This window comes from Meles meles, chromosome 2 (assembly GCF_922984935.1).
Source record: "Meles meles chromosome 2, mMelMel3.1 paternal haplotype, whole genome shotgun sequence".
In the NCBI taxonomy this organism is placed as follows: domain Eukaryota; kingdom Metazoa; phylum Chordata; class Mammalia; order Carnivora; family Mustelidae; genus Meles; species Meles meles.
In genome coordinates this window covers 156277735-156303091 of record NC_060067.1, presented here as the reverse complement: position 1 = coordinate 156303091, position 25357 = coordinate 156277735, and the positions used below count along the sequence as shown (strand labels likewise).

At 46.4% G+C, this 25357-nt stretch overlaps 1 protein-coding gene and 1 pseudogene across 2 annotated transcripts; one reads left to right on the top strand and one right to left on the bottom strand.

Annotated features, from left to right (window-relative positions):
* Positions 1-2196: 2196 nt before the first annotated feature.
* NEIL2 (nei like DNA glycosylase 2) lies at positions 2197-20167 on the bottom strand. 2 transcript variants are annotated; one of them, XR_006817384.1, is made up of 6 exons: positions 20033-20167; positions 18527-18666; positions 11907-12262; positions 5342-5538; positions 2585-3244; positions 2197-2489 (listed from the first exon to the last, which is right to left on the bottom strand). XR_006817384.1 is itself a non-coding variant. In XM_045997297.1 (5 exons), the coding sequence occupies exons 2-5, from the start codon at positions 18662-18664 to the stop codon at positions 2931-2933; spliced, it is 1005 nt and encodes a 334-aa protein (XP_045853253.1). In that variant the 5' UTR covers positions 18665-18666; positions 20033-20167; the 3' UTR covers positions 2197-2930. The 2 variants fall into 2 exon arrangements, 1 of the variants encoding a protein (XP_045853253.1); XM_045997297.1 differs by having other exon boundaries at positions 2197-3244.
* Positions 5556-7957, top strand: LOC123936746 (annotated as a pseudogene).
* Positions 20168-25357: the final 5190 nt, after the last annotated feature.

Below are 25357 nucleotides of genomic sequence, written 5' to 3'. Positions count from 1 at the left end.
CATGATGCCATTATACTCCTCCCCCTTTCCATTCCCACTGCTATTTCCAGTTCTAGCACTTTTAGCAACAATAGCAACAGCACTTCTTTCTTTCTCTACCAATCATAATGGGTGTAGACCCATGCACAGGCCATGGCACCCAGCCCACCCCTCATGTCTCCGGACCTTCCCCATCTCATTCCCCTCCTGTACTCTGGACCCACTGTACTGATCAGATGTTGACTTAGAGGAAACGGGCTGGACACCATCTTTGCCCCAGCTTATGCCTAACATTTCACACTTCTGTTACCTCGTATGGGTTACAAAGGTCAATTAGAATTAAGGATACATATGTATGTATGTGTATACACACCCATGTGTGTATGTGTATAAATACCCAGGTGCCCCCCCACATATATCTTCACATCACACACACACACACACACACACACACACACACACACACACACACACACACGAGTAAATATATTCTTGTAGATACAAACAGCAATCTATTACTCAAATAGGATTTTCAGACCATTTGGTCTGGAAGTAGGGTTTTACCAACTAATTTAAGTTAAAAGAACAAAAGTGCAGAGAGATGGCCTCTGAAAACTTGAAGATTCTCTCCAAAACTCCAAACTTTGTATCCTGTTATGGACTGAATTGTGTCCACTACCCTCACCACACACCCCCCCAGCCAATTCTGACTTTGAAGCCTTAGCCTATCATGTAGGATATTTGGATAGGACCTTTAAAGAAGTAATTAAGGTGAAATGAGATCATAAGCGTGGGGTCCTAACCCATCTATAGGACTAGTGTCCTTGTAGGAGAGGCAGAGGCCCCAGGAGTGCCTACACATAGAGAAAAGGGCCTGGGCACAGAAGGCAGCTGCAAGGCCTGCAGTGAAAGTTCACGAGAGGCAAACCTGCCAGCACCTTGATGGGACACTTCCAGCCTCCGGGACTGCGAGAGCAGCAATTCCCGTCGTTTAAGTCTCCCAGACCGTGCTGTTTTCTTAGGCATACATAACCTAAGGCCCAAAGAACTGGCATGTCTGTCAAGTAAAAGAGAGAAATGAGGTACAGTGTGTAAGATACTTAACAAAGGAGGAAGGATTTAGATTCTATGTAAGAACTGTCATGACTGCAGGGGGTTGCTGAAACTGGTTGCAGACAATGACCCCAAGGAGAAACAGACCTCAGAGAGGTACATTTGAAAGTAGATTCAAAGGATACGTGTGGAAAGGTTGGATCTTAATGGATTACAGCATTTTCTACACCCTGTTCCAAAGAAGAGTAAAGGTAAAATGGGTTTCATGGTAAAATAAGGTTTAGAAACACAAAGTGTTTTATTTTGTTCTACTGCAGAATTTCTTGGAGGCTTTTATGAGCCCCACCAAGCTCCGAGAGGGGGTAGAGCATTATTTGCTGACAGAACCCTTCACCTATGAGACACCACGGTTGCTGCTTCTTCCCAGGGGCCTATCTGCAGAGAAGATGGATCAAAGGAAGCTAGGCTGCTTTCAGGAACATCCCCCCAGTGATGGCAGCCAGCGCTTCGGGCGGTGCTGCAGCACAGCCAGAGGCCTGATACAGAGGGGACCACGAAGTGGTGGGTGGTAAGTGCGTGCCCTTAGCTTTGCTAACCATCTGATCTTAAGCAAGTTCCTCAGCCTCTTGTCCGGAGGTCAGTTTCCTTATCTATAAAAAACAGTGACAGAGCACTCATCACCATGGGGATTTCTGCAGATGATGTGGCAAGAATTAGGCTAAAGGCTTCCCATTGGCAAGTATTAAGTACAGATCAACTATTCTACAGGTTAAAGGTCTGCCATAAAGTGGCTTTCCCCAGTAACAACTCTTGATGATGTAAGAGAGATGAGAGTAAAAGTAGATGGAAACACTAGCCACTGTTTTCCATTTTGCTCATGCAATTCACTCTCTGCTGCAGGCCAGAGGCTGGTTCAACAGGAGGAAATCCTGTGCTCTGCCAGATTTCAAGTTGGCAGTGCACCTCTGGGCAGAAGAGCAGGTGCGTCTTCACCCCCTCCCTACCCTGTTCCTTTTAAGTGGACCCATCAGGCCAACTCAGTGAGCCCTACATAGCCACCTTCACTGGGAGCCCAGTTAATCATTAATCACGGTGTGAGAGCATTGACTGCCAAATAAAGATGACAACAGAAAATAACAAAGAGATTTATTTTCATGTCACTGTCCTATTTTCTTCTGGCTGGGCTGTCGCTAACAACCTGACAGTGTGTCTCTACCACCCTTGATTCCTGCACTGTTCAACACACCAACCATCACAAAAATATCAACTTACTGTGGAGAGAAGTAGCTTTTTTCTAAAGCCCACTGGGCACAGCAGGAAGGTGGCCAATTCCCTGGTCTCTCTCCTCTTCTGGCCCTTCCCTCGGGGTCTCCATCCCATGGGTAAGGATCCACGCAGGAGGCTGAGTCAGCCTCAGCCTCCTCTCGTGCGCAACTCATCCTCACCCCTGGGTCCCCCTAGGGGAACAAAAAAAGAGACTTCTGTTGTTCCATTTCTCAAATGGAGAGCCTTACAACCAACCAAGGTTTCAGACACAAAACCAAGCACATACAAAGCAATGTGGAGGCAGAGCTATTTTGCAGGCGCTTTCATTTCAATGCCCCACTGGGAGGTGTTTCCCTGTACCGTCCTCATGACTTTTCCTCATCTTCCACAATGGCAGAATTAGATGGAAGAATTAACAGAAATGAGAGAAGCAAAAAAAAAACATCTAACCCTGTAGGAACAGCCTTCAACCTGAGTCTAGTGAGACGGCTTGCAACATCCTGACACCCATCCCCCCACCCTCTATTCCTGTAGCCAAGCCCAGGCACTGACAACCCCCGCCCTCTGGACATTCAGGAATCACAGCCCCTCAAGGGTCAGATTCTGCGAAGACGAAGACGGGCGGGAGTCCCCTAGGAGAGCTGGACCTGCCCTTGCTCATCAGGGGACAACCTGGGCTGGCACTGCGGGCACCACCATGTGAGCCTCTGCAAGCCGCCCGGAGGCCCAAACGCCCCTCTCATGACCCGGTGTCCTCCAGGGCACTGTTCTTTCTGGTAGATCTGCGGGTGCTGCTGTCTGCCCTCGAACTTGCCGTGAAGCCAGTCCACACTGAAGTCCACCACATGATCCACAAGGGCCTCCAGGCGCTGAGGGCTGAGGAGCGAGCCGAGAGAAAGGGGATGGATCCCTGCTCTGTACAAGGCTTCATTCTTAATGATGTTCCCTGCGGGGAGGCAGGGAGAGGACAAGGGAAGGAGAAAGAACACCTCGGTCATGAGCCCCCCACAAAACTGACAAAACAAATAGAAGCTGGCACGATGGTGGTGGGAGGGCTCCTGCAGATGACTAGAGCCAACCCTGTCACAGCCTGTGGGCTCTTGCGCAAGTCACCTATTCTGGGTCCACCTCCCTGTCTGCCAACTGGATTTACTCATACTTACCTTTAAGGCTGTTTTGGAGACGAAACGAAATAAAACTTGTGTGTGGCCCATGTTACAGGAAAGAGGTTATCCAAACAGCCTATGGAAGCTAACTGTTGGCATTTGAACACCACTCAACCAGATCCTAGCTACGTGACCCTGGCAGGTTCCTTAGCTTCTATAAGCTCCACATTCCTCACCTGTAAAATAGGGATTGCTTACCTGGCTTTTGTGAGCAGTAAATGAGAATTCTCACACACACACACACACACTGAGCACTGTGGCTGGTACGTAGAGAGTACTCAATAAATATTAGCCGCTATTATTTAAAATGTCAAGCATAATGCCTGAGATACAAATCATTTAGGAGGTATTATTTCATTATTTTTCTACTACTGCCTCATTCTTGGTGAAGCTAGTCTTGACCCCTCCTTCCAGAATCAATAACTCTCTTCAAAATGTCCCAATGGTGCACTTTCTTTAACTTCTACCAGGCATTTGTCACAATCTATCTGAAATTGCAGTGAACTGAGCCCATGCTTGCTGGGCCATTAATAACCTCCTGAAGGTGAGACTTTGAACTCGGTAGAAGGCAAGCATTCAGCTTGCGTGGGATGAATGGATGAATGATTCCTATCTCAGCCTTACCACATACCAGCAATGTGTCTTTTGCTTTGGCTTCTTTGTGTGAGGAAAGGGGAAACTAACGAGTCATTATCCTACAGAATAGCAGGAAGGCTGAAGCCACACGACTAGCATGTTAAGAGTCACACGAAAAATGTTGGCTGTTACTAATATTGTTGGTAACAATGACTAGTCAGTAGAGTGTGAGGTCCTGCTATAAATAACCCAAAGCCTCCTTCTGGAGGTCTCTTTCTCCCTCAGGGCACAGGGGGTCCCACAGTCTTAATGTGAAAGTGCAAGGCTGCTGTCTGGGGAGCCCCCGGGCCTCCTCCCCACTCCTAAGAGGAGCTGTGCCAGCAGTAAGCACAATGAGGCCTTGGATATGAGGTGATTTTGTCATCAGTACCCTCGACTGCCTCAGCAGCCAGTCATAGGGCACTAAGGCCTCTGCTGAGGTAGTAAGAGCAATCAGTTCTTCTAGTTCTGCAAGTTAGCTGTTCTGGTTTTCAGATGGCTTAGCTCCTTTCCCCTCCCCCTGGAAAATGCTCACAGTTTCATTGTGCATGACACCTGAACAGAGGGAGGGAACCTGCTTCTTTACGCATGTCTTTTAAGATCCTGACGGAGGCCTGAGGCATCTGTGCTTTGCCAGCAGGCAGCCCCATCTGCCCAAGAGGCCCCATTAACAAACGCGCTGCTCTCCCTCAGTAAACTGCACAGCTTCTGGTCCCCAACAGATACTGACTGAGTAACTGAGTACCTCCGGCGTGCCAGGCACTGCACCAGGCAGTGGAGGATTCAAGGAGAAAGAAGACAGGACTCTTGCCCTTTAGGAAGTTATTCTGTGATGTGGCCATGGGCGGACTCCAGATGATACTGTAATTAGGATGTGAATTCTGAAGCCAGGAGAGAAGTTAGAAACTGCCTCATTTAACTCCCTCAGTTCATTTACTTATTTTTTTTTAAAGATTTTACTTGAGATTTTACTTATTTATTTGAGACAGAGAGGGGGAGAGAGAGAAAAACAGCATGAGTGGTGGGGAGGGACAGAGGGAGAGGGAGAAGCCGACTCCCCACTGAGGCGGGAGCCTGATGTGAGGCTCAATCCCAGGACCCTGAGATCACTCCCTGAGCCTACAGGAGATGCTTAATGGACAGAGCCACCCAGGCGTCCCTCACTCCCTTAGTTTAAAAAATGAAGAAGTAAAGCTAAAGAGATTAAGTGATTGCCTTAAGCACACAGTTGGTGGGTCTCATCCCTTTCCCATCACTCATACCTAAGCCTGAGAAGTATCTTTGGTCCAACAGGGTATAGCAGACAGGCTGCTCCTGGCTCAGAGCTTCCAAGGCTTGTCTTCGATCAAACTTTTCCGACAAGATGTCAGAGGCAGGTCTGACCACTGGGGAAGAGCTCCAAGACATCTGACAATTATAGAATGCCAGGAAGCCGCCACCACCAAAGTACAGGACCAACCTGGAAGAAAGAAAAGGTCCTAAGTACGTGCAGCTCGGGGCACACATACATACAGCTCCCACTCAAGAGTTAAGTCACACGTCCATAGTGCTCCCACTCCACAGTCAAGATTCACCCAGGGAAGCTAAGACCCCAAGAGAGAAAAGGGATGGTTCTCAGGGCTAAATGCAGTAATTAAAACATACATATATCGCTCCATCTTTCTGATCAGGGCCATACATGTTCACTAAAGACAACATGACCTACGGAAGTCTCAAAGCTCAGGAAAAAGCAGAGTTTGTTGCGAAGGACAGAGAAATAGACACTAGAGAGGTACTGCTCCCAGTCCCGGCAAAATTTACCGAAAAATACATACCCACCCGTATGCCCATAGACTTCCTGAATTCCAAGGACACAAGTAGAAACTTTCTGATCTTTGATAATGACACAATGGGTTACTATGTAAGGGCAGATAATCAGCCAGACTCCATATCTGAAGGGAAATATCCATATATCTGACCTAGGTGGTATTCTGGCGTGGAAACAAAAGGACAATTTTTTTTAAAATTTTATTTATCTGAGAGAGAGAGATCCCATGTGTGTCATTGTGGGGAGGAGCACAGCGATAGGGACAAGCAGGTTTTGTGCTGAGCACAGAGTCCAATCGGGGTTTGATCCCACAACCCGAAATCACAACCTGAGTTGAAATCAAGAGTTGAAGGCTCAACCAACTGAGCCACCCAGGTGCCCCTAACAGGACAACTTCAGAGGAAAAGGCCTCAGAGACACATCTACCATAGTATCTGAGGTAATTACTCAAGAAAAAATAAATGCCTAGTGGAAATGAGATCAGCAGGGACCGTAAGCCAAGGGGAGAGGAAAAGAGTAAGACAGAAGGGGCAGCCCTGGGTTGCATAATATTTACTGTGAGAGATCTAGAGGACTGGACGATAGCACAGCTGAGAACTGTAGTGCGTTAAGAAGGAATTCTGGAATCAGAAGATACCCTTGTTGACCACTGGAAGCGAGAGAGGTGCTGTGTGATCACTAAGGAGCTGAAGCACTTGGAGCTCCTAAAATGCCAGATTACCTCAGTGCTGACCCGTGGAAAACAAAGAGGAGCAGGAGGACGAGAAGCCCAACTCTGGAGGAGTGGGGGCAGCATTTTGCTGAACACGTATGGTCAGAGCACTGACTCTAGACAGAGAGAGCAGGTTGAAGATGGCATGTGACAACGTCTTAAGAAGCTTAATGAGCTCACTGGCCTGGCCCACCAGCACTCAGGGATTTGGCTGCAGAAAAGCAAACACAGCAGAGCGAACAGCCTTTGAGGGTTGCGAGGTATACAAAGATAATCACTGTGGACTTGGCGGACCCAAAGTACATTATCAATGTGAAGCAGTTCTCCAAGTCTGTGGTGGAGCTCAGTGATCAGGTAGCGCCTACTGGCCCTGAAGAAGGAATCAGAGTTGGCGTGGACAGAACAAAGTATCAAATTCATATTCTGCTGCCTCCGAAGATTGATCCAACAGCTACCATGATGCAGGTGGAGGAAAAACCTAATGTCACACACAGTGATGTGGCTGGCTCTAAGGAACAGATTCAGAAACTCTGAGTAGTAGTTGAGCTCCCAATACTTCATCCAGATAGGTTTGTTAACCTTGACATTGAGCCTCACAAGGGTGGGCTGCTCTCTGGTCCACAGGTATAGGCAAGACACCCTGTGCTTGGGCCGTTGCTAACAGGATTGATGTTCGCTTTCCAGGTTACTGGATCTGAACTTGTACTGAAGAATGTTGGTGAGGGGCTTGAATGGTTCAGAACTCTTTGAAATGACCAGAACAAAAAAAGCCTGCCTTATCTCCTTCAGTGAAACAGATGCTTCTGGAGGAGCTCATTTCGAGGACGTGGCTGAAAGAGACAATGAAGTGCAGAGAATGATCCTGAAACTGAGCAATCAACTGGGCAGTTTTGATCCCCGAGGTAAGAGAAAAGGGCTCATGGCCACCACCAGACCTGACACTTCAGAGCCAGCACTGATGAGGCCAGGGGGACTGGGCAGAAAGACTGCATTTAGCTTACCTGATCTAGCGGGTCGGACCCACATTTCTGAGATTTGTACTTGTTCAGTGAGTGTTGGCAGAGATGTCAGATTTGGGTTGTTGGAGTGACTGTGTCCAAATGAGAAGCATCCGCACAGAAGCTGGTATGCTTGTCATCAGAGCACAGCAAAAAATCGCTACCCAGGAGGATTCCTTGAAGGCTGTAAATAAGGTCACTAAGTCTCACACCAAATTCAGTGTTACTTCCTGCTGTCTGACATACAATGGAGCCCTGAGGCTTTCATGAAAAACCGCTTTGCACTGGAATTCTAACTTTACTGAATAGACTTGTTAATCAGCATTATGCACACAAAAATAAAAGGCTGCAAAACTGAATAAAAACAAAGAAGAGAGGGCGTCTGGGTGGCTCAGTGGTTTAAGCCTCTGCCTTCCTCTAGGTCATGATCCCAGGGTCCTGGGATCGAGCCCCGCATCAGGCTCCCTGCTCAGCGGGCAGCCTGCTTCCTCCTCTCTCTCTGCCTGCCTCTCTGCCTACTTGTAATCTCTGTCTGTCAAATAAATAAATAAAATCTTTTTAAAAAAACAAAGAAGATATACATGTTAATGTATATTTAATATTAATTAACTTAATTACACATAATTAATAATAGTTAACAATCTGGAATTAAAATTCTGAACTATCTCACCCCTACCCTTACTCCCGCAGGAAATAGGATGGACAACAAGACAAAAGAAGTGGTGAAGTGGAACTATTTCAAAGGCCTCCTCTCAGAAGGATGAAGGAAAGGAGCAAAAAACCAGTATCAATAAGAAGGGAGACATGTTATTAGTTTAATGTTATTAAATATTTGGTTGTTATTAACCAAGAAAAGGTATATCTAATTTAAAGGGAACATTATTACCAACAGAAAGAAGATGAATAGCAGTACTTGCTACTTACTCAACAGGAATAACAGATGGTGGGGGAAAGGAGCAAAGAAAGAAACTTGAAAAATCCAACAGAAAAAAAAAACTAGGTATAATAGAATGGCAAATAGAAGAAAATCCAGGGGGCGCCTGGGTGGCTCGGTGGGTTAAGCCGCTGCCTTCAGCTCAGGTCATGATCTCGGGGTCCTGGGATCGAGTCCCACATCGGGCTCTCTGCTCGGCGGAGAGCCTGCTTCCCTTCCTCTCTCTCTGCCTGCCTCTCTTGTGATTTCTCTCTGTCAAATAAATAAATCTTTAAAAAAAAAAAAAAAAAAAGAAGAAAATCCAAATACTGTAGTCACCTCATTTCAAAACAAGGAGTTTTAGTTTGAGTTTAAAGAGATACAAAAGCCAGATACTCGCCATTTGTAAAGAATATACCTAAAATAAGTGAAAAAGCACACCTGTAAAGGACACACTAAATGGAAAAAAACTATGTGGACCAGTCAAACACAGAGTGGCATCATTACCATCAAGCAAAGCAGAGTTCAAGACCAAAGTCAAACAGAAGGTCTGTTATTATTTTACTTTACTTTTCTTTTTTCTTAAGAGAGAGTGAGGGAGGTGGAAGGCAAGGGCAGAGGGAGAGGAAGAGAGAATCTTAATCAGACTCCATGCTCAGTGTGGAGCCTAACACAGGACTCGAACTCACAACCCTGAGATCATGACCTGAGTCTAAATCAAGAGTGGGATGCTTAACTGACTGAGCCCCTCAGGAGCTCCAAGGGTATGCTATTATTTTAAAAAGCTGCAAAGAAGTCAGAGACCTTGATGCTTTGGAAAACAGGGCAGCAAACATATAAACACACTATAAAGACAAGGAGAAACCATAAAACCGCAATCACCCTAGATGATTTTAATGCTCCTCTTCCCATGTCTGGCATATTAAGTAAACAAAAAATAAGCAAGGATAGAGTGTTTAAATTACCAAAGCAATAACCTGTTCTTAATAGTTATATAAGGTTTTACTTTTTATGAACATACTGTCTTCATTTATGTACATAAAACGTAAGCAAAGACCCATGATGTGTTTGACTGAAAATTTGCCCCAAGTAGAAAATTTACAGACTGATATCCTGATCACAATCCAATTAAAAAATGACAACAAAATGATGACCCCACTCAAACGTCTGGAAAATCAGAAAATACTCTTCCCGTATAGAGTATATAAAACTAATATTATTTATTTGAAAAACCAACAAAGTTGATAAAACTCTGGTAAGCCTAATTAAGAAACAGGAGGTAGGCAACAAATGAAAATAAAAAACATAAAGAAGGAAAAGGCAGACATAACTTCACAAGAAGAGATTTTAAAAATAAGAGAATGATATGTGTTAACTCTGTGACAATAAATTCAGAAAACCTAGTTAGGGTTGAGGCTTGTTCGTGAAGAGCATTTCAACTGCCCTAGCGAGGGACTAATTTAGCAATCAGCCTGTGAACCAGCTTCAGGCCATAAGAGGTTGGCTGGGATTTTCTGAGAAAGCTCTGCTTGCTCATCTGAACTTCTAGAAAATGAATATCTCTTCCCCTCTTCTCTCTTCATGTGTAGACAGAAGGCCTGGAGCTGCAGAAGAGCCTCTTGCTACTGGTCTAAGGACAAATCCAACATATGGGAAAAGGCCCAGGAGAGTCACAAGAAAATGAAGCCCAAGGCGGGGAACTGAGTCAACATCAAAACCCACCCTGGCTCGAAATTTCCAATTATGTGAGCCAAAAAAATCTCCCCACTTAGTCCACTCTGAGTTATCCTTACAGTCCAAAGCATCTTACTAGCCCTAAATCATACTGTAAATAAACACTACCATTCTGAACATAAAAACGTATTACTATGAAACTTTAGAAGACGGAAGAGTAGTATGACTTTTAGGTAGAAGGGGCCTTCTTTAGCAAGAAGGGAAAACCAAAGAGCTATTGTGAAAAATACTGATCACTGACTATATAAAACTTCAAAATCCCAAGGGGTGGGAGGATGGGTAAATAGGTACAGAGGATTAAAAGATCTAGACTTCCAGGGAGCCTGGGTGGCTCAGTGGGTTAAGCCTCTGCCTTCGGCTCAGGTCGTGATCTCAGGGGCCTGGGATTGAACCCTGCATCGAACTCTCTGCTCAGCAGCGCGCCTGCTTCCCCCTCTCTCTCTACCTGCCTCTATGCCTACTTGTGATCACTCTCTGTCAAATAAATTAATAAAAATCTTTAAAGAAAAACAAAAAGAGGTCTAGACTTTCAGTTATAAAATAAGGAAGTCACAGGGATGAAAAGCACAGCATAAGGAATATAGTCAATAATATTATTATATAATATTATATAATTATAATATATAACATATAATAATGTATTATTATATAATATAGTCAGTAATAATATTGTTTGGTGACAGATGATGACCACATTTATCATAGGCACTAAGTAATGTCTAGAATTGTTGAATCATTATGTTCTACACCTGAAATTGATATAACATTGATGTAAACTATACTTCAATAAACATCTTTAAAAATAAATAAAAATTTTTAAAAGTTTTAGATTTATTTTTAAGAGCGGGACGGTATGAGTGGGGGGAGGGCAGAGGGCAAGAATCTCAACGGGACTCCCTCCCTGCTGAACGTGGAGCCTGATGCGAGGCGGGGCTCCTTCCCATGATCCATGAGATCGTGACCTAAGCTGAAACCAAGAGTCAGACACTTAACTCACTAAGCTACCCAGGCACCGCTAAAAAGTTTTTAAATCTTGAATGCCAAAAGGCACAAACGCTGTCAAAGGACACAGGTAGACTTGAAACATTGGCATCACATATCACAAAGATTAACACACAACATATAAAAGCCTCTACAAATTGATAAAAAGTATACAAACAACATGAAGCTAGTTAAGAATTCGGCTAAATGAGCACTTCCGCAAGGCTGTGAGGATGTTTGTTCTCAGTGACCAGCAATGACTCCTCTGGGAAATCTACTCGGAGGTAATAATCCTGAACAGGGGCTGAGTTTTACACACCAAAATATTCTTCCCACCACTGGCAGATGAAAACCAGGACAATTCTGTCCCTGAATTCAGAGTGCACTCGTCAAGCCATAAAACGTCCTTCAGCGCCATCCCACTCTCAAGAGCCATGCCTGTTGGGAAAGTTCTTCCCTTTTTCTAAGCTGCCCCAGAATGTTTCCAGCCCTCTCTGGATGCAGACACAGTCTCCTTTCTAGCATGGGTACTCTCTGCTAGGACTCGGGCTGCCGGCAAGCCGGTGGGACACCCACCTGAGTGAGCCCACAGAGCCCAGCCCCAAGCCTGCCCACGGGGGGCCGTGTCAAACACCAGAGACCTGCAGAGCCACAGCCACAGCCTGCCCAACCACACCATTACCTTGGAATGGGGTCCCTCCAGTCGCCCCTCTTGTTTGCTTTCTTCGCTCTGGAGAACTCGTTCACCCAAATGCTGCCAAACATACCAAAGCTGACCTGCAGCCACCTCTCCGCAGCTCCCACAGCAGCATCTCCCCACAAACCCTCCAAACCACTGTCTCCACTGGGGGCAACATGCTCCAGGGACTGAGAGGGCGGCTGAGAGGTTTTCTGGCTGCTGGGCCCCAAGGCCTGCTTTTGGTCCTGGGCCTCTTCCTTCCTCTCTCCTTTTTCTAGAGACTCTGGCAGTGAGATGTCGCCAAGGGACCCAAGTTCTTCATCTGGATCAAATCTAAGGAATAATTTCTTTCCATGGACCTAGAAAAAAAAAAAACAAAAACGAACACAATCTCAGTCTTTGCTATGGACTTGTTTGTGCCCCTCCCCCTGCAAATGTGTATGTTGAAACAACCCTCCGGGAAGTAATTAGGCCAGCAGGGTGAAGTCCTTGCAAATGGGATTAGTGTCCTTATAAAAGAGGCCCCAGGGAGCTCCCTTGCCCCTTGCACCATGTGATATGAAGAAGGCAAGAAGCTGGCTGTCTATGAACCGGGAAGCAGGCTCTCACCAGACACCAAAACTGCCAGGCTGTCTGATCTTAGACTTCCAGCCTCTGAAACTGGGAGAAATAAACTTCTGTTGGTTTTAAGCCACTCATTCTGTGGTGTTATGTATAGGAGCCTGAATGGCCTAAGTCTTACAGACCCAGAAAAGGAAAGACTAAAGAGGTATATGCCAATGTTTATAATGCAAACTTAACCCTTTTTGCCTCTTCAAGGAAACTTTCCCAAGCTGAGTATTTTGGACCTGCCTTTGGCTCTTTGCTCCAGTGGGACAGGCAGTTAGCACATGGTTTTCAAAGTGACTGAAAGCAAGAATTGGATGAGCAGGGGCACGTGGGTGGGTCAGTGGGTTAAAGCCTCTGCCTTCAGCTCAGGTCATGATCCCAGGGTCCTGGGATCAAGCCCCACATTGGGTTCTCTGCTCAGCAGGGAATCTGCTTCCCTCTCTCTCTCTCTGCCTGCCTCTCTGCCTACTTGTGATCTCTGTCTGTCAAATAAATAAATAAAATCTTAAAAAAAAAAAAAAAAGAATTGGACGAGCAGTAACATAGATTCATGCTAGAGAGCAGGACCACCCTAGAATAAGGGAGGGGAAATGCTCCTGATGTGTTCACGAATTAGCTGAGAAATAAATACAAACTGTCATCCTGTATTTAATTCATAATATTTTTTCTTTGTTAGAAATAAGCAGCAAACACATACCCCCCCCACATACACCATGCACTAATGGATGGCAGCTAAAGTACTGCATTTCAGATGCTGTAAATACACAACATATTTTACACATTGTAGAATCTGGTACCTCTCACTCACTGAAATTGGATCTGGTAGAAGAAATGGCCACAAGAGAACTCACAATAAAAAAGAAAGCGACAATCAATCGAAATTGAGTATCGATACAAACACTGATGAATGGATCAAACTATAAAATGTATATAAAATGGGGCGCCTGGGTGGCTCAGTGGGTTAAAGCCTCTGCCTTTCGCTCAGGTCATGATCCCAGGGTCCTGGGATTGAGCCCCGCAGGCTCTCTGCTTGGCAGGGAGCCTGCTTCCTCCTCTCTCTCTCTCTCTCTCTGCCTGCCTCTCTCCCTACTTGTGATCTATATCTGTCAAATAAATAAATAAAATCTTTAAAAAAATGTTTATAAAATGTATATAAAATGAACAAAGGAAAAGAATTAACTTCATCCCAAATGAAAACGATTTCAAGAAAAGTAGATGAGAACAGGAAATGTATATAAAAGAATGTTCCGTGTGCTTTGTATTCTATTTTCATAGCTAGCCCTACAATGTAATGTGCAAGTCCAGATTCCAGGATGAGCCTGTTCTGCATGTTCTGAAATTCCAGCAGCCTTTTAAAACCAAACACCGGGCGCCTGGGTGGCTCAGTGGGTTAAAGCCTCTGCCTTCGGCTCAGGTCATAATCCCGGAGTCCCGGGATCGAGCCCCTCATCGGGCTCTCTGCTCAGCAGGAAGCCTGTTTCCTCCTCTCTCTCTCTCTCTCTCTCTCTCTCTCTCTGCCTGCCTCTCTGCCTACTTGTGATCTCTGTCTGTCAAATAAATAAAATCTTTAAAAAAAATAAAAATAAAAATAAAATCAAAACACCTGGCATCAACACTGGAAATGCCTGTGTTACATTTTTGGCCTCCAAAAGTACATACTTAGGGACCACAGTTCTGATATCAGATCTCCAATTTGTCAATTAGTATAAAAATTTTAGCTGTAGCAGTCTTTGAAATCCTCTCCCTAAAAGAAGGCATTACCTTTCTAAATAATTCCAGAATAACTCATCAGCAAATGTGAGCACAGCAGTTTGCTGCCACATATTAGAAATGGCTTAACTGAGCTACATAAAAAACTGAGCAAGAATTAAGTGGGCATGGGGCGCCTGGGTGGCTCAGTGGGTTAAAGCCTCTGCCTTAGGCTCAGGTCATGATCCCAGGGTCCTAGGATGGAGACCTGCATCAGGCTCTCTGCTCAGCAGGGAGACTGCTTACCCTCTCTGCCTACTTAGGATCTCTGTCAAATAAATAAACAAAATCTTTTAAAAAAAAAAAAAAGAAAGAAAGAAAGAAAGAAAGAATTAAGTGGGCATGATAGAATTCACTCCAGAAAATACTTTCTTGATGCAAATTCAGCAATGTTGGTATAATGCTGATGCAAATATATGCCAAATGCCCCTCAGGATCAAAACATTTACCAGGTCAAAAATGCCTAGGTCAGGACATCTTTGTGTCCTCTCTAACTATGGCAATTTCCACTGTCCCTCTTTTAAATTCCTGGAACCTGTTGTTATTTCAATTAGCTGACCCTTAACTGAGCTTTTACAATGTGCCAGTGTGCTAGGTTCAGAGGGGCATACGGATGAGGAAGGCTCCACTCGTTCCCTCTGGAAAAACTCAGTATCTGAAGAGAAGGAAATTCTGACACGTGCTACACAAACCTTGAAAACATTATGCTTGATAAAAGAAGCCACTCACGGGATGCCTGGGTGGCTCAGTGGGTTGAGCTGCTGCCTTCAGCTCGGGTCATGATCCCACGATCCTGGGATCCAGTACCGCATCAGGTTCTCTGCTCGATGGGGAGCCTGCTTCTCTCTCTGCCTCTGCCTGCCTCTCTGCCTGTTTATGTGTTCTCTCTCTCTTTCTCTCTGACAAATAAATTAATTAATTTAAAAAAAAAAGAAGCCACTCACAAAAGAACACATGTTGTATGATTCCATATATGTAAAATGTCAAAAAAATAAAACAGCAAATCTACAGAAACAGGAAACAGACCAGTGGTTGCTTAGGACTGGAGGCAGAAGGCAAGGGTGAAATGGGGAGGAGCTGCTAATGGGCACAAGGTTTCTTTCTGGGGAGATGAAAATGTTCTAAAATCGATTGTGGTGATGGTTGTACAACTCTGTGTGAAGACATTAAAAGCCACCGAACTACACACTTTAAGTGGGTGAATTATATGTTATGTAAATTATATCTCAGTAAAGCTGTTACATGTTTTTTAAAAGTTAGAGGACTGGTTAAAAGTCTCAGTGTGTAGTCTCAGTATTCTGCCCAACCTAGGATGGAATAGAAACATTAACAGCCATGTAAGGAAGGACTCAATACTTACCCCCATGCACTCTTTCTCAGGAGAAGATAATGGACCAGGTGCAGGGAGACTACGGACTATTTCCCAATATCCCTCTCCCCTCTTCCCTGCTAACAAATCTACCAATTTACAGGGACCTCAATAACCTCAGCTACGATTTAGGGTGCTTCAACATCCTCAGCTAAAAAATCTCTGTCTCCCAGACTCCCTTAGAGATGGGGCAGCCAGTGAAACATATGCAGGAGTGATCAAATGTGGTTTCCAAAAAAGCTCTTTAAAACAGATGAACCAGCTTCTAGGTCCCTTTTGCCCTATCTCCTTTCCTTCCTCTTTCTTCCTGCCTAGAATGTAACGGCTGGAATCTCAGCAGCCCTGTTATCACCATGAGAATGAGGGTCACACCCCAGGGAGGGGAAAGCGGAAGGAGCTTGGTGCCCAGTGATCTCACATTGCTCCCATACTATCCTGGACTTCCTCCTCTGGAAGTGACATTATGTCAAGGGAGGGGGAAAAAAAAAAAACCCACACACTCCAGACACAAATAAGCTGTTCTTCTGAATTCGTTATGAGTAAGCAAACACAATTCTAATACAGAAACTGGAGAACCAACCTGGAAAGACAGGGAAGGAACTTGCCAGAAAAAACAGGTAGCACAGAGTGGAGCCAATCTCTTCCCTCCTTCATTAGCCCAGTGTGCTCATTCTATCTCCATCTGCCTGTCTATAACTGCTTCACAAAACTGAAGTGCCCTTTGTTTTCCTTTTGGTCGATCTAAATCCTCCATCCTTCAAGGTCCAACTCAAATCTCACCTCCTTCATGAAGCCTTTTTTTTTTTCCTAAAGATTTTATGTTATTTTATTTGAGAGAGCTGGAGCAGAGGGGAGGGGCAGAGAAAGAGGGGTAAGCAAAGCAGGGAGCCAGATGTGGTACTTGATCCCAGGACCCTGGGATCATGACTTGAGCTAAAGGCAGACACCTAACCAACTGAGCCACCCAGGACCCCTATGAAGTCTTTTACTCCAGGCTATCAGCACCTCTTCTCTGCTGAGGCCCTCAAATGAGCCTTAATCATATGCTCCCCTCCTTCCCATTCACTGTTACCTAATAGTTTCCCCTGTTGTAGATACAGGTCTTACTTTCCAAATTCAACTCTCAAATCCTTAGGAGGCAGAGGTGCAAAGAAGGGACCACAGTGATGAGAACTTAGCCCCCTAGATGCCAGGCAGTTCCTCAAGGCTGTGTCCCTTAGGGTTCTTGGGCTCTCACAGCACCAATCTCTGCCTTGGTTTACTAGAAGACCAGCTCCCAGTTCCATCTCAAGGCTCTCCGTCCACACATTGTCCATTCAGCCATTCCATAAATAATCTCTGCGAGCCAGCTCTGTAACAGGCATGGGCTAAGTGCTGGGGTTCCAGAGATGAAAGGATCTAATCCTGCCCCTGCCAAGCTTGCAGCAGTCCGGTCAAAGAGTCCAAAAACTCTCCCGGTAGGAGCGCATACCTGGAGGTCAGGTGACCTGGACCCTCACAAGCGACATCAACTTGGATGGAGTGTTCTCCCTCTGAGCCCCCATCTCCAAAGGTAGAAAAGGTAGGTGAAGGTCTAGAATACCTCTTTCAGTTCTAACCAAGAATGGTTTTATAACCCACGAGGTGTGTGCGAAGGACGAGGTGGGAAAAAGAGAATCAGTATTTATTGAGCACCTGTGCCAGACACAAAGTCTGTTTAATACAATTGTAACTGCTAAGTGATTTATCCCCATTTTACAACTGCAGAAACTACTGCTAAGAGATTAAGCAACTTGCTTAGGAGCTCACAGCTAAACAGCAGAGCTAATTTGTTTTTCTATAGACAATTACCATACATATGCTTCCTAAGAGCTGGCACTCAGCAAAGTGCTAGGCATACAATACTGATGAGGCCCTATGTCTACCCTGTTGCTTGGTCTCCTCCGCTCAACCAGCAGGACAAACTCAGCAACGAGGATCTATTAGGAGGAAGTACGTGGTCCCCAGCAGGCACAGAGAAGTCTCTCTCCACCCTCAGAGCAGGCAGGCCAGGCTTCTCAGAGGATGTGATGGAGAGGCTGAATCCTGAAGACGAGGAATTACCATGGTCACGTGAAAGGATGAGAACAGGAGCCTAGTTGGGGGAAAAAAGGAAGATCTGCCAAAGCAGGGGAGCAGCACATCAAAACGATGGGCAATACGGATTGGTGAAGGAGCCCCAGAGAGTTCAACAGGACTGGAAGAGAGATTGGGGACAGAGGAAGAAACAGGCCTAAAGAGGCACAAACCAGGGGCGCCTGGGTGGCTCAGTGGGTTAAAGCCTCTGCCTTCGGCTCAGGTCATGATCTCAGGGTCCTGGGATCGAGCCCCACATCGGGCTCTCTGCTTGGCGGGGAGCCTGCTTTCCCCCCTCTCTCTGCCTGCCTCTTGGCTTACTTGTGATCTCTGTCTGTCAAATAAATAAATAAAATATTTTTTTTAAAAAAAGGCACAAACCAGACCACAGAAGCCCTGGGAGCCCCTGGAGGCAATTCTGCCTGATGCTAAGGGCATGGATGAGGCCACCAGAATCCAGATCACAAGGCTATGCTCTTTCCTTCCGTCCCTGCTAGTTCCCAACCATACGAGCACATTTGATGACCAGAACCACTCCAGACTCATCAGAATCTTTAGCTTATGCGTGCACAGGGTACTTTATCTAGTTCCACATGTCACTGCAATGCCCACTCCTGGCTAACATCAGACCTAAACATCAGACCTAAAGGGGACGAGCACTGTGGGGGTCCTTGCATGGTTGCCCTGGGCTCGAGGAAGTGATGGCACCAAAGTCTTGAGATAAATTCTAAGGGAATCACAGGATGTGGTGATGGAGCCCGCCCATTTACCTGAGGTGTCAAACAAGCCTGGAGGAACTCACCTGCGTATCTTGGAGCCACAGAGACTGCAAGCTGGCAGGGGTCAGCTTCTGACTGCTGCCCCCTGTCTTGACCACCTGTTGGCCCACAAAGGGGGAGACCAAGTGGTGGAACTTCCTCACAGATGGTCCCTCGGGCATCCCTACAGGCAGAAATGGGGAAAAGAAGCCGCTGACTTCCCAGGACCCCCCCACTAGTAGGGGCACTGTGTATGTGATGAGGAGGCGAAGCTCAGGACCATGACAAGTGACACGGGGTCATGTTAGTTCAGAGCATGGAAAGGCTACGCCCAGCCTAACTACAGATAATCGCCCCTGGGAACTGAAAACAGCTGGGGTTGTTTTAACCCTGACGTATGGTTATCTGTGACCCCATCTATCTCTGCCCCCAATCATCAAAGTTCACTCAGAGTTTATGTATAAAGCACTGACACGTTTGAGTCTGAGTGGTGTGTACCCTGGCTTCTGGAAGCTCAGAGTCCCTTCCTGCCCCCCTCACCCAGGGTACACTACTTAACCACCTGTCTTCCCCCCTCCCCCGACAAGACTCTAAGTTATGATGAAAACCTGAAGGACTATGCGGATACCCTGCAGGGGGTAGCTATCCTCGTAGTTCAGCAATTCTGAAACACAATTAAGAATCTCTAAAACGAGGATGCCTCTTACTATATCCATGCCTTCTCACAGCTGAATTACAGTACATCCAATAAAGTGTATTTTACACCTGGTGGTGCTTTAGATTTGCTAAAACATAGTGCCCTTTCCCCCAGTCAGATCTTCAAGACACCGGAGAGCCCATACTGACAAAAGTGCTGGGTTGCAAGGAGACCTCCTGACTGCAGCCTACTTTAACCTCAGCCAGCTCTCAGTGCCCGGGTCCTCTCCAACAAAAGAAAGCTTCTGGAAAGCCTTTCATCTGAAATGCATCTGAAATCTCTTTCACAGAGGGGCACCTTTAAGGTATACTCACCGAGATGTAAAAGCCGGCAGCAAGTTGTCTCCGCCCTAGCCTTAAGGGAGTAGATGCGTAAAGGACTTTAGGACGCTAACGGCAGTGAGCCTGCTTAGTTAGTGTCTAGTGGCAGAAAAGAGGGGCGTCGGGGCGTCCTCTTCTCTGAGGTTAACCACTCACTCCCCCTGGGAGACTAAAATGGCTGCTTTTCCCAACTCTTTCTCGGGGTGAGGGGAGGAGATGGGGGGATCTCGGAGACAGGCTTAAGGGCACTGTGGAAGGTTCCCAGGGATAAATGCAGGGCGGTACAGTGGTGAATAAACCAACCAAAAAACTGTGCCATGGGTGCAGTCCCGTAAGGCACGCTTCTTCTGGCTGCCGGTCACTGCGTGTCTCGCCGGGAGCAGGCGACGACTGCGCGCAGGCCGCGGGAGAGGCGGGCACTCCCGACCGACACTCCGAGCACCACTGCGCAGGGAGCTTACGCCGCCTCCCCCGGCCTGCTCCCCTCTCCCTGCCCGCGCGGGCCGCTTCGAGGGGCGGCCGGCTGCACTCACCGGCTCCGGGCCCGCGCCCCTCGGCCCGCCCCAGCACCGTGGCGAGGCCCGCACGCCGCCTCCCGCGCAGGGCGTAGAGGGCTCCGCCGGCCCGCGTCCGCGCACTCTCCGCCCGCAGATGGATGCGGAACGGCGGTCCCGGGAGCGGGGAGCCGGAAAACGTCTCAAAGTGGTGAGAAGCGAGGACGCGCAAGGCTCCTCCTTCGCCGGGGAAGAGCTCGCCGTTCCCGCGAGGCGTGGGATTAGAGCAGGACTCCGCCCCTGGGGCGGGGCGGGGCGGGGCCCGCTGGGACTGGGGAGGGCGCGAGGCTCCTCCCCTGATGCGGGGGTCTCTGGAGGCCCGGCCGAGGCCGCACTTAGGGAGAATAAGGGCCAGGGAGAGTGGGAGAAGGGCCTAGGGACGGACGGAGATCGGGCACGTGGCAGAGACGAGGCAAATCGCCTTTGGAACGAACGTTTATTGTCTTCCGGAGACATGAGGTTATAGAGAAAAGTGAAGTGTCTGATGAGAAATTTTCTTTGAGTTGATTTTGAACGGCTTCCAAGCTCAGGTCATTTGGCAAAGGAAAGAGGTTGTCAAGAAATTCTCATGAAAATTTTAAAGAGTGGGATCTTTCACTTTATATTATTTGAGTATTAATGATTTTGTCATAAGCAACTTTTGCTTTATCAAAAGTAACATTTAATTTTTTGTTTCAGAGAGTAATAAAGATAAAACGGTAGACTATTCAGAAATAATTGTGTTCCATTGTTAGTTCTCCGAAGAGGATGGGGAGCCAGCGGTTTCCAAGAAGACAGCAGGGATGTTTGGGGAAGTGCCAGAGCACGTGTTCTGGAAACTATCCAGGATGGCAGGCACCATGGACAGGAGAGAGTCCTGAGGAGGAGGACTTGGTCAGCCCAGGAGACAAGCCCATTTCTTTCCCAGGTTGTGTACTGCTGATTGAGAGGGAACAGTACAGGTGGCCTGAAGGGAATAGGGGCAGGAATTGAGGACAGGAAGTCTAGGAAGGTTTGGGGTACTGAAGTTCCTCAATACAGCAGGATCCTGGAGACAGAGGGCATGAGGTTTGCAGGTACTGAATTTCCAGGAGGGATCCCCTGAGAACCTTCTGGTCTCCCTCTTTCTATATCTGGCCTCTTCTGGAGAACAACATCCCCACTGGAATGCCCCTGCTCTAGGATCATGTGTACACAAACAGCAGCTTCTGGAGCCCTAAATCCATATTGTCTAGACCCTGACTGATCTGGGAGTGAAGCCAAAGCCACAATCCTTGCCTGCCTCTTGGAATGAATGCCTGATGCCTCAGAAGGCTCTGCAGAGGCCAGAGGACTCTAGAGTTAAGATATCAAATGGTTGGGGCACCTGGGTGGCTCAGTAGGTTAAACCTCTGCCTTCGGCTCAGGTCGTGATCTCAGGGTCCTGGGATTGAGCCCCGCATCGGGCTCTCTGCTCGGCAGGGAGCCTGCTTCCCCCCCCCCCTGCCTGCCTCTCTGCCTACTTGTGATTTCTCTCTGTCAAATAAATAAATAAAATCTTAAAAAAAAAAAGAAATCAAATGGTTTACAGTTTGACTCTGTCATTTATACTAATAGATATTTGTTGAGTACATACTATGTGCAAAGCACAGTTGTAAGCTCTTTATGTTGAACTGCCACATTGTCAGCAGGGGGAAGACAAGCAAGTCACAGTATCTCTGTATCTATTCATTTTGTAAGTGAGATATATATATATGGATTTATCATGGAAATATCAAAAAACAGGGTTTCTCAAACTTTAATATGCCAGTGAATCACCTGGGAATCTTATTTAGATGAAGATTATGACTCAGGTTTCTAGCAGGGTGCAACATTTTGCCTCTACAGCAAGCTCCCAGGGGCTGCTGCTGTTGCTGCTGGTCCAGGGACTGCACTTGGAGCAGCAAGGACTTGACAGTTGGTAGGCAGTTGGCAGACACTCAGTGATAAGTATTCTTTGAATGAATGATTAAATGAGATATTAGATGCAAAACACTCATAAACTGTAAAGTGCTGTGCAAGTGTATGTAAACATTATTCTAAGACAATAAGGTTGGGGAAGGACAAACTCCTAGAAGAGTAAATCTATAGAATAGCAGTGAAGTGAAGAATACTGTTTCTGCATCAGACTACCTGAGTCCAAATCTCACCACTCAGTGGGTGGAGCTTGGGCAAGTAATTTACCTTTCTGTGCCTCAGTTTCTTCATCTGTAAAATGTAGTGAAATGTGTACCTCAGTGGGCCAATGTGGGACTTATTGAGATGATTCACATAAATCTCTTAGCACTGGGCCTGGCATAGAGTTCAGTATGTTTTAGTTACTATTATTTGTCTCCTGGATTTGGGGCAACCCCAAAGCCCACAGGAGCCTGGGCCTCAGCACCTAGCTTTCTAAGGGCTACGCAACCAACTCTTCTGTCTTCCTTTGTGCCCCTGATTTCTCCAACAGGATTAAAGTTACAGTGAACATGAAAATCGAATATACAGCCACCTCACAGTCAGCGAAAAAGGAATAGGAGAAAAGCAGTAAAATCTGGTGAGGAATCAGACTGCCAAAGAAAGAGTTTGTGGATTCTGAGCCACAGAGAGGAGGTTTTACCTGTGTATAGAGGCATATGAGTTTTGTGACCGTCAGTGAGGTACTTAAAATCCATGGGTCGTATCTTCTTTGTGCTGGAAACATGACTGTGAGGAATATACATGTGTTATGTGGATAGTCTGACCTGCAGAGTCTGACCTGCACTAGTGCCTAATAAGCAGTAGGTATTTTTTTTAGCATGATTTCTGGGCTGACCTCTGATTGCTTGAAAATCAGGCTTTTATAGTCTGGTGACCACAGGCAAGAGAACATTGGTGCCCCCACATGGTGAGTGCAGTAACTGCAAGGGTGGGACCTCAGTGCCAGTCTCAGGAGCCTCCCTAGATGGGTAGGTGCTTAAGAGTGGCTCTTCCTCACACCAGCTCCATGGTTTTCAGCAAGTTCCCTCAACAATGGTGGGACAGGAGGGTTTGGACCAGATGATCCCCGAACCCTTCATGATCTGTAAATGAGTCAGACCTGGTCTCCCAATCCAGGTATCCTTTCTTCTAGCGGGGTTCAGTTTTCTTTCAGTTTGACTCTCCCAGGCCATCTACTGGAAACCTTGGCAATACTAACTTCCCCAAATCCTTAGCAGCTTGTGTCTTGTAACCCCATTGTATTCCTGAAGACTCCAGACCCATATCCTCCCATAAGGAAGAAGCTCCCAGGAATTCCTCAGTGAGGCTGTCCCCGTGGGAGTAGCTGGATTTTTAGGCTGCAGGGCCTCCTGGGAGCCTAAGCAGCACCAGGGCCCCTGACAACTGCCCTGAGACTGTTTGACTGCTTGACTTCACAGCTTTAATAGAAAGGTCCTACCAAGGGCCAGGATACCCTGGATGGAGCTGACCCGGTCAGTTTGGCCAACAGAGCCTTCCAGCACTGGACTAAACCAGAGCCTTGAAAGCAGGAGTTCTTAACCTGGGGTGTATGGAGAAGTTTCCAGAGCTCATAAAACCCTTAAAATAGTGAATAGTGTGCAAAATCTCAGGGCATGGGTACCTTTCTGAGAAAGTGGGTCTGGCTTTTATTATATTTTCAGAGGAGTCTAGACCCCCCAAATCTAAAAAAAAAAAAACCCACTGCCCCAAATTGCAGAAATTTACTTAGAATACTCTCTATGCAGGACCCTGCAGGAAGTCTCAAAGTGTGTTCCAGTTCCATGACCTGCGGTCCCTCTCAAACCTCTTCAGTGCAGCTTCAGTGCAGCTGTGTGGTGAGGGAAGACACCTGCGTCACTGGATTTAAGAAAATGCACCGGAACTAGCACATAGCATGCTTTCCCCTGCAGTGTGGCTGCCGCAGAAGACCCGAAAAATGTTTCCCGCTTCCCCTGCTTCCTTTGCTGGCATCAGGTTTCAGAGTCTATAGAACATTCCTCAGTCGCTCGTCACTGATGATAAATTCCTATCCTTATGAGGGGCATTTAGAAAGGACTGATGGCAATTGGTCAGGTGATGTAATTCTACTTGGGGCCCCAAACGAAATGTGGCTAAGAAGCCATAGCCTGCTTCTCTTAGGTTGAGATGAGCAGATTGTCGACAGCATCTAAGGGAATTGGAACATGTGTTTATACAACGGCTGCAACATCAGAATAAGTAGTCTCCAGGATGGCTACTTTGTGACATGATACTTATTGAACGTATAGCCTCTGAAACATTTTTAAGTCATTACTTAGGTCACAAGAAAAAGGTACAGTTTTCCATTTGAAGAACCTCAGCCTGGAGTCTCCAGAGGAAACTTTTCAGGTATTGGGACCCCGAGGTTTCATCTGTACCAACAAGAGCAGGTAAGATTGAGAGAGAGGTGGGGTGTCTGGGTGACCCAGTTGAGCATCTGCTTTAAGTTCAGGTCATGATCCTGGGATTCTGGGATTCTGGGGTCGAGCCCCACTTTGGGCTCCCTGCTTAGGGGGGACTCTGCTTCTCCCTCTTCTTCTGTCCCTTCCCCTGCTTGTGCTTTCTCTCTTAAATACATAAATACATAAATAAAATCTTAAAAAAAAAAAAAAGATTGAGAGGTGAGCCCCTTTCTTATAATTTCAGAGCTTTTGGCCCAATCCTGGATGCTAAACCGAGTTCAGTGTGTGTCTGGGGAATAATGTCTTTATGTCTTTTCCTGACAATTCTCACAACATGACAAAAAGGAAAGGCAGCATGGCAAGGATAATTTCAGGTTATTGGAGCAATCATGACTGCTTAGAACTCAAAGGGACTTTAAAGATCTCCGAGGTCCAAAGCATTTCACAGATAAAGATGCTAAGGGGAAGAGCCTTTTGGTGAACGGCCCCAACTCATGCAGCTAGATGACAGCCAAACAGAACTATAATTCTGAAATCGCAGGTTCCATCTTTGGCTCTTTCTGGTAGACTTCCTCCCTCAGTGTTTGAGGAAGAGGCATGGATGGAGATGGGTCTGGAATCCATTTCAGGAGTATACAACAGTGGTCCCCTTCTAGAACCCCTGGGGCCCTGTGATTGACCCAGTAAGAACCCACAAACTGTTTTTAAATAGTCAAAATGGCCCAAGGTAACCATCCATCTAATTGCCATATCAGGATCATAAAGCAAACCAAATTGGATGTCCTTGTCCTTGCCGTGGATGGGAGGTCAACCAGCTCAGTCTATCAGCTATCTGGCACTTGTTAGCAGGGATTAGCAGTTATGTCTTTCTTCTTTTAAAAATGGAGGTGTCACTTACATGTGGTCTGTTTTTGATCTATGAAAAATG

Bases quoted from the DNA above. Each gene is read 5' to 3' on its own strand.
- NEIL2 (XM_045997297.1), bottom strand. From the start codon at position 18,664: ATGCCCGAGGGACCATCTGTGAGGAAGTTCCACCACTTGGTCTCCCCC. The intron at 12,263-18,526 runs GTGAGTTCCTCC...TTTTTTTTCTAG, and splicing joins TGTGGCTCCAAGATACGCAG to GTCCATGGAAAGAAATTATT. The intron at 3,245-5,341 runs GTATGAGTGATG...GCCTCCCCGCAG, and splicing joins AAGATACTTCTCAGGCTTAG to GGAACATCATTAAGAATGAA.